This window comes from Solanum tuberosum, unplaced genomic scaffold (assembly GCF_000226075.1).
Source record: "Solanum tuberosum cultivar DM 1-3 516 R44 unplaced genomic scaffold, SolTub_3.0 scf00099, whole genome shotgun sequence".
Classification (NCBI taxonomy): domain Eukaryota; kingdom Viridiplantae; phylum Streptophyta; class Magnoliopsida; order Solanales; family Solanaceae; genus Solanum; species Solanum tuberosum.
The window spans coordinates 549,961-558,456 of NW_006239023.1; the positions used below are offsets into that span (position 1 = coordinate 549,961).

The 8,496-nt window shown below is 30.0% G+C and overlaps 2 protein-coding genes across 2 annotated transcripts in view; both read right to left on the minus strand.

Annotated features, from left to right (window-relative positions):
• Window positions 1-1,992, minus strand: part of LOC102597084 (nudix hydrolase 2-like) — a 4,054-nt gene extending 2,062 nt beyond the window's left edge. The window contains exons 1-4 of the mRNA XM_006348135.2: window positions 1,965-1,992; window positions 1,123-1,309; window positions 590-655; window positions 327-467 (exon numbers count right to left, since the gene is read on the minus strand). Of these exons, the coding sequence (XP_006348197.1) occupies window positions 327-467; window positions 590-655; window positions 1,123-1,287 (372 nt within the window). The 5' untranslated portion in view covers window positions 1,288-1,309; window positions 1,965-1,992. The remainder of the gene's footprint in view (window positions 1-326; window positions 468-589; window positions 656-1,122; window positions 1,310-1,964) is intronic.
• Window positions 1,993-5,291: 3,299 nt separating this feature from the next.
• Window positions 5,292-8,003, minus strand: LOC102597413 (cysteine-rich receptor-like protein kinase 10). Its single transcript, XM_015309046.1, has 8 exons — window positions 7,649-8,003; window positions 7,232-7,570; window positions 6,858-7,055; window positions 6,653-6,780; window positions 6,311-6,521; window positions 5,924-6,161; window positions 5,678-5,825; window positions 5,292-5,564 (listed from the first exon to the last, which is right to left on the minus strand). The coding sequence occupies exons 1-8, from the start codon at window positions 8,001-8,003 to the stop codon at window positions 5,292-5,294; spliced, it is 1,890 nt and encodes a 629-aa protein (XP_015164532.1).
• Between the last annotated feature and the right edge of the window lie 493 nt (window positions 8,004-8,496).

Genomic DNA, 8,496 nt, shown 5'->3' on the forward strand with positions numbered 1-8,496 from the left:
CTCTGTTTATTTTTACTTAAATTTAGAAAGATATGCTTCATTTCTACCCTCAATCTTATTGCTACATTTATTTGCTATTTAAAATTGAAATTAAAATATACCCTCAATCTCACTTATGAGCAAAATATATTATAACAATCTTTACTAATTTTATAACAATACATAAACTATACTCCCTCCGTCCCATATTAGATGGGCACTTCCAACTTTACACGGTGATTAAGAAATCATTAATACATTGGAAGACTTCACCATTTTCGAGATCAAAAATTTAAAAAAAAATAAATTGTATCAATTAAAATTATGTCACGTAAATTGAGACAAACCTGTCCGTCTTGGTTGAAGACAAAAGCACCAATACCAATACGATGAGAAGCATTAGCAGGAAAAGTATGAGGAATTTCATGAGGAATCCAATAAACAAGCATCAAATATGTTGCCTCTGCATGATGATACCAAAATCCCTCCTGCATTAATTTAATTTATCATATTATTTTTAATTAATTAAACACATATTTATATGAATTTAAAATAATCTAATGGTAGTAATTAATTATTAGTGGAATAATATTTTCATGAATATATTTACCTTTACTGCTGCATTAACAAGATGAGCAAGTTCTATAGGTAACTTAATCCAAACACCCTTCTTTCCCTGACCATCAAAATCGAAGGAAAAATAATAAAAATAAATTAAAATTAGTGAGATTTTTGTTTTCAATGACCGGTTGGTAGTATAATTTAATTTGTTATAGCAGGTTATTTTATCTACTTATTATGTATTAGGAAGTTCAATTGAGTTTGATGCATGTAAATTGAACAATTAATTATGTCATGCTTACTTTGACTTCAAGTTATTAGCGTTAGTTCTTAAGTTGCAAGCGTTTGTGATTTAAATATTTGTTGAGATTCACTTATCCTCTTAAGTGATAATTAGAAGTCCATATAATATCATTTATCATTGATTCTAGGTTACTAGTCAATATGATTAAATAAATTTATTTGCAATTACCTTTTGAGTGATCACAATATTTGTAAATATATTTTTTACACTATACATATAACTTAAACTCAAATATTACGACCGAGTAAATATCAAGTATATATATTATACATAAATACCTTTAGCCTCCAATGAGAAATGGAAGCCTTGAGCATAGAATGAAATTTAAGAAAATCCATAGGCTCCTCTTTCTTCATGTTCACAATAACTCCTCCATAATTATCTTCAATTGCCTCAAATATCTCCATTTTTATGTCAATTGATGCCTCTTCAAAGGAATCCATTAATTCTGAGCTTTTCAAACAACTAAAGAAAGAAAACATAATTAGGTAAAGAAATCTGAACAATTTAAGTGCTAATCATAATTAAATATAATATTTTTCTTTAAAAAATAGTAAAGATATATACAATCAGATTTGTTGCATCCAACAAATATATTGTAAAATAAGCGATAGCTTAGTTAGCAAATCGCACCAGATGATATTTAGAGATAGATTCAAAATTTGAATTTTATAAAATATGTTTCGAAATTTACCATGCACAACCAAAAAAGTAAGAAGATTTTTTTAATTTGTATATTTTTGACATACCATGAGATTTTGGTGGATATCATGCTATTAATAATAAAATGATAAATTTAAAATTAAATTATTTTTAAATATAAAAATATGTTTTTTTTTTCTTAACAGATTAACCAAAAATTAATCATGACATATAAAATGAAACGATGAGAGTAATATGATTTAGTACCTCAGAGTATATGGTAAAATTGGACATAATATATTATGAAAATTTTAATGAGCTAATCAAGTAACACGTGGAGACGCATATGCAAATCAGTAAATAAAATAAAGAAAAATTACAAACTTTCATAAGTATATATTTGCAAAATACTAAAACTATAAAGTTATAAGCAACTAGGAAATAAGTTTTGTTAAGCTAATTAATATACGTAACATACCAATTAGCAAAATATATTAGAGATTGATTTCTTCAGCTAGAGTAGCTTGAAAATATTGTAATTATAATGCCCTATTTATACAAGCTGGCTAGATGGAAAAAATACATAATTTTTTAATGGAAATTGAGAAGAAATTTACATGGCATGAAGCACATTCCTAAGGATCGTATTACTTTCCTCCGATTTACTTTTGCTTGTCCATTAGATATTTCAAACATAGATTTTTATTTTTACTTATCAGTACCTTTAACATATTAAGAAAAGATAGTTACTTTTTTTCAATGTCAGTATTAAAAAATCACTATTTTTCTATTAAATTTTTCCACTAGAAGTATTCGGCGTGAAAGTTTCCACAAATATTCTGATTGAATCGGTAGAGTGAAAAAATAGTAATGTTTTCGTACAGAAAAATTAGAAAGTTTCCACTATTTAATTCAATGAAAATTTGTTTCTCACTATGCATTTTCCTTGTGAGCTGGTTAGATAAGAAATAAGTCGAAAAATTATGTTTTATAGCATAAATTTTCCTTGGTGGGGTACTTAGCATTAGTTATTTATTCCCCAAATCATTTTTTAAAATTAATTAATATGAGTAATATAGTAATTATACTTTATCATATCAATCATTATTATTTTTTAAATATGTAAAGTTTAGTATAAACAAATAAAAATAAACGAAGAAAATAATAATTTGTATATCACATCGTCGGACATAACTCGGTAGTTGTTCATACATGAAGTAGAAAGAGCCAACATAAATATGACAAAGTAAATTAGCACTAAGTCCAATAATTAAAGCCGTGTTGATTGGCACAACTCATTAAACTATACGTCAAGAAAACGTATGAATCTTACGTCCAATGTATATGATATGATGTTAATACAACAATTTAATTAAAGAAAGATTAATATGAATATAATCAACTTTAGATTATTAGGTGAGATGACTATCCATATTTTATGAAGGTCTTGCTATAGGAACCTATCTAGCTAATTAATACTCCAACATTTCAATATATATTGAACTTTTGCTATGAAGGTCCTGCTAGGAACTTTTGTTTTGATAGTCAACTATATATTAATCTAGCAAATAAAGCAAAAAGTAAAAGCTTAATAGAAAATGACATTAGATATATTTTACACTGATATTTGGGATCCAAAATAAATCTGAATTTGTTTAGATTTAGGAAATATTATTCTTTGAGAAATTTTGAGTGAAGTAAGATTGAAATCCTTGTTTGTTTATGGCTTGACCCTTTAACATTTAAATTGATTATATTGTCTATAAAATTGTTCAAGTAATCGGTGTTATAGGCATAGATCTGGTCAATGTTTTCAGTATCAACCATTAAGTTCGATTAGTCTTGTCAGTTGCATATATAGTAACTAAAGTTTGATTAGAATCATATTAGTAAGATAAAAACACAATTCAAACAATTATCCTAAATTCCACGATGGGTGCCAAACTGTTTACCCCTCAAAAGGTTATAGTTGAATGCATATGCAAAGTCTAAAGGATAAGAGATAAAGTTCCGATTTAAATTCGATAAATTGAGCATTAATGCTTGAGAGGATAAATCATAGATATAACAAAACTAACAAGAGATTATTAAGATAACGAGATAAGTGTCAAAAACACACCTAAACTGTATCTTTTTTTAGTTTCATACTTAAACTACTGAGTGTGAGTTTCATACACTGTCATATAATTAGTTATTAGTTTGAGAAACACACCTTAGTGGTATGTCTAATGCACTCTCTCTTTTATTTGAAAAACCATTGACACATAACATTTCACATGGATAAAATATTTCACCTTGACAAAAATTAAATAATAAACTATTAATATTAAATAAAAATTAAAGATTAAAGTACTACTATCACCAAAAAAAAATTAAAAATTAAATTATTTTTCTTACCCCACTCCACCATCTCCTCCCCGCAAAAAAATTGATATTATTTTATTTTGAAAAAATAAAAATTCTATCACATCCTATTTAACCCTCCGCTCCTAATTTATTTTTATTTTTTATATTTTTCTCATTTTGTGTTAGATATGTACATATACTTTTAGGAATTTTTTCTACTTGTGTACCGAATAACATAAATGAAAAAATTATTTTAAAAAAAGTCTATTGCAATAGCAAATAAAAAATATTTTTGATATGTATATATTTAACACAAAACGAGAAAAAATTTGAAAGCAGAGTGTTATGTGGAGTGGGTAAAGTTATTTTATTTTTTAAAAAAAAATCTCTAAATTAGTATTTTAAAGGGGTGGGGGATGAAGTAATAAAAAATTAAATACTTTTATAAAAGAAATTTAAACAATTACATTTTATTTTATAAAAAAAAATATTTTTTGTGATAATAATTTTTTAATCTTTAATTTTAACTAAAACTAATAATTTATTTAAGTGATAGTTTAGGTATGAAACTCACACTCTCAATAGTTTATGTATAAAACTTAAAAAAAAAAAGATAGTTTAAGTGTGTTTTTGACACTTATCTATATTACTAGTCCTGGACACGTACTTTGCACATGAGTCCCACAAAAATATTATATGTGGTAGGAGTTATATTAAAATCACATTGTGATAAATTTCACAAATAATTTAACGAAAAAATATAAATGAAATAAATAAACAATCAACCTATATAAATGACTTCTTTATTGTAAAATGTAAATGCTAAATAATTAGATATTCAGGTAACCTATCAAATTTGGACAACAAAATTTAATGTGATAAACATTGAAGTTGGCAATAATAATGTGAAATAAGTGTCATCAAGATAACTCTTCAGTTTTGAAATGCTTGGACTTCCGCTAACAACTTACTCAAGTTATTTCATCCATTCGAATGACTTTCTATCTTTCAATATCTTTATTAAATAATATAGGGAAAATGCTCAAATATGCTATCGAACTTTCAGAAAAGGCTCATTTATGTCATCCGTTAAAAATTTGGCTCATCTATGCCATTACCTTTTAAGAAAAGGCTCAGTCATGCCATTATTTTTTAACGGTGATTTTGTAAAACCATATTTTACACGTGACCAATTATAATTCGGCCACGTCATTATTATTTTTATAATAAAAATCAAAATTCTGAACAAATATTTTAACGGTGGTTTTGCAAAACCATTTTTTACACGTGGCCAATTATAATTCGGCCACACCATTATTTTTTTTATAATAAAAAATCAAAATTCTGAACAAATATTTTAACGGTGGTTTTGCAAAACCATTTTTTACATGTGGCCAATTATAATTTGGCCACATCATTAAATCAATTTGTTCATCACGAAACTTTGTTATTTACTTTGTTATCCAATTGATGAACAAATTGATTTACTTTTGGCTAGTTTACTTGACTCTGCCATTCTTGAATTGGATTCTTCAATAAGTGGAAGACTTGAAGAGTGAGTATTGAGCATGAGAACAACTGCACCCATGGTTGGTCTATTTGCAACGTCTTTTTGAACGCACAATAAAGCTATGTGGATGTATCTCACTATGTCACGATCTGGTCCTGAGCTTTCCTTCAACATGTGGTCGATCAAATTTGAATATGTTCCTTCACGCCAATTCGACCAAGCCTGTAACAGTTCAATTATAGGATCACACAAAATCATACAGGTGCTGCTAAATACTTTTGAATAAATATAGTTTACCAAAAGTCTAACAGTCTCCATTTGAGCGGGTTACTTACATAGCTCAAAAGGCATTCCGTAGATTCTCCATTTCTGAAACAATTGTTTCTTTGGCCACTTACAATTTCAAGGACTAGTACTCCAAAGCTAAAAACATCAGATTTGACTGAAAATTGCCCATGTAGATACTCTGGCGCCATATAACCACTGCAAAACCAAAACAAGTGGAAAACTTTTAAGTTCCCAAACCCCCATGATATACAAAATATACTAACAGTTCATTTAATGAGAGATGTAAAACTTACAAGGTCCCAACAACTCTGTCTGTGTTGCCATGAGTTTCATCCAATTTAAATAGCTTTGCCATGCCAAAGTCTGAAATTTTAGGATTCATTTCTGCATCAAGCAGAACATTACTTGCTTTGAGATCACGATGAATGATGCGAAGTCTAGAATCCTCATGAAGGTAAAGAATTCCCTTAGCAACACCTCCAATGATTGTTGATCGCCTTCCCCAATCCAATTGCCTACGTTTAGCTTGATCTGGGGACAACATAACGAGTATAACTTAGGAGTTAAATTTCTCTACACTAACATTATATCATTATTTTTTCACATCAAGTCACTTCAGAATAATCACAAATAATTGATGCTGAAGCTCCATGTTCGATAATAAGTTAAGCAATAGATACCAAATAAAAATTTGTCAAGGCTTACATTGGGAACAAATTCGTAGACAAGAAGTCTCTCTGTTCCATCTAGACAAAATCCCTTCAACCTAACCAAATTCCTGTGTTGAAGCCTGGCAACCAACAGAACCTCATTTTTGAATTCTAGTTCACCTTGGCCTGAATCTGCTGACAATCTTTTCACTGCTACATCTTGTCCATTTTGAAGTGTACCCTGAGGATCAGATGAGCACACAATGAAAAATCGATCAGTTATGAATTGAACAACAAAAGCCTCAATATCTCAAGCATTAAGTTGAGTCTTTTGTATGATTTTTTCATCAAACAAACCTTATTAGTTATTACCTTGTACACAGGACCAAATCCGCCCTCTCCCAGTTTAGTATCATTTGAGAAGTTATTTGTCGCTGCTCTGATGGTAGAAAATTCATATTGCAAGGATTCTGCAGTGCTAATATCATCCCCGAGTGTACCTTCACCAACCAAATATTCGATGAAACATGGGCCAGGTCAAAAGTTCAATATCCCTTAATAATCTAGGTTATCTTACTCTGAATTTTGTTCACCAGCTTCCTCTTTTGCTTCTTCATTATGATGACAAAAATGCATACAGTAAGAGTAATAACTGTAATAGTTGACACAATTATGATAATAATAATAATGGGTAGTCGAGTTTTCTTATCATCCTTCCTTATGATTGGAGCTGTTTTACCATCATTCCCTGTTGGAGCTGTTTTATTATGATTCCCTACAGAAGAAAAAGCTTCAAGTTAGCATAACCATCTTTTAGTTTAATTTTTACTCCTCTAATCTTGTGGTCTTAAGTGGAAAGTTAGAATTAAAGAGTTATCAAAAAAGTAGAGAGAATTTTTTTTTGAAATAGACTAAAAAAAACTACTAATTAGAATATATTATGTAATTCACCTGCAGGTGGCGGAGCTTGAAATGGAACGTCAGTGAAGAAACGATAAGTTTCATAACGGAAATAGCAGCTAAGTCCTATTATTCTGCCACTAGTCTTTCCCTTGCAGGGACAGCTAGGCATATTCCCATAAGCGCCAGTCAAGCAATCGAAGCAATTCTGAGGAGATAGATTAGGAGTGCACTGCACAAGTGCATATATAGTCTGGAAATCTGGACCTGTCGCATTACCACTAGCATATTTTCGACGGGGATCACCACCATTTGCAGCTTGGCCTCGCAAATCGACCAATAATTTTTCAAGATCCTGGTTAAATTCCTCCGGTTGTGAGGCATTCTCATGATTCCAGAAATAATATAGAGTAGGAAATGATGTAGTATCGTTTATGATGGATCGATTGGAGTACTGCAACAAACATTCATCATAGCCAGCATTAGCTTCTTTTTGGTTAGGACATATCTCTACAAGCCTTTGACCAATGTTATCGACACAATAGCGACATCGATCAAGCCCTATATCTCCTCTACACAGCACAATAGCACTGACCTTGTTGCTGTTTTGGCCAATGGAAGCATTGTAGAAACCATATTCATCGATATTTAAGGAAAGGGAATAGAGGAGGGTGTTTAGATTGTTCTTGTATGCACTATCTTCAGTATAGTTACCATTGCCACCACATTGAACGTATTTTAAATCGGACAGCTGCGCTAGGATGGGAGTATGATAAAGATGGATATGCAAAAAAAGAAAGAGTAGCCACTTCTGAATAACCATGGTCTTCGTCGTTATGGCTGTTTTAAGTAGCTCGATATATACAAGCTTAATTAGTTATTTTTGAAGAAAATGTAATACATACTATAATTGATTGGTTACAATTGGTAGGGAGATTGATAGTAATTCAGTGGCCATTGCTAAATGTGTAATAGTTGACAAATTAACACGCTGTTGGTCTATTTTTTAGTCTTGACAAATTGACTCTTAGAGTTTATGGATTTCAACTCTAATTTATGGATTGTAGTGGATGACAATAAGGCAACTAGGAGGGAATTTTTGGGTGCTACTTGCTCTTCTTTGAACATTTCAAACTTTATCAGATTCCAGTAAGTGTAATCCAACTGATTTGTATCTTATTATCTTTTTTCCTTGTATTAAAGTGATTCAAATTGAATTCACAAAACCAATTACCAACAGAAGTGGCCACCTAGCCTGCAGGGGCACATGATGCTTTGGAGTACCGGGTTTATCTGAGCACACTACTTCAACACTG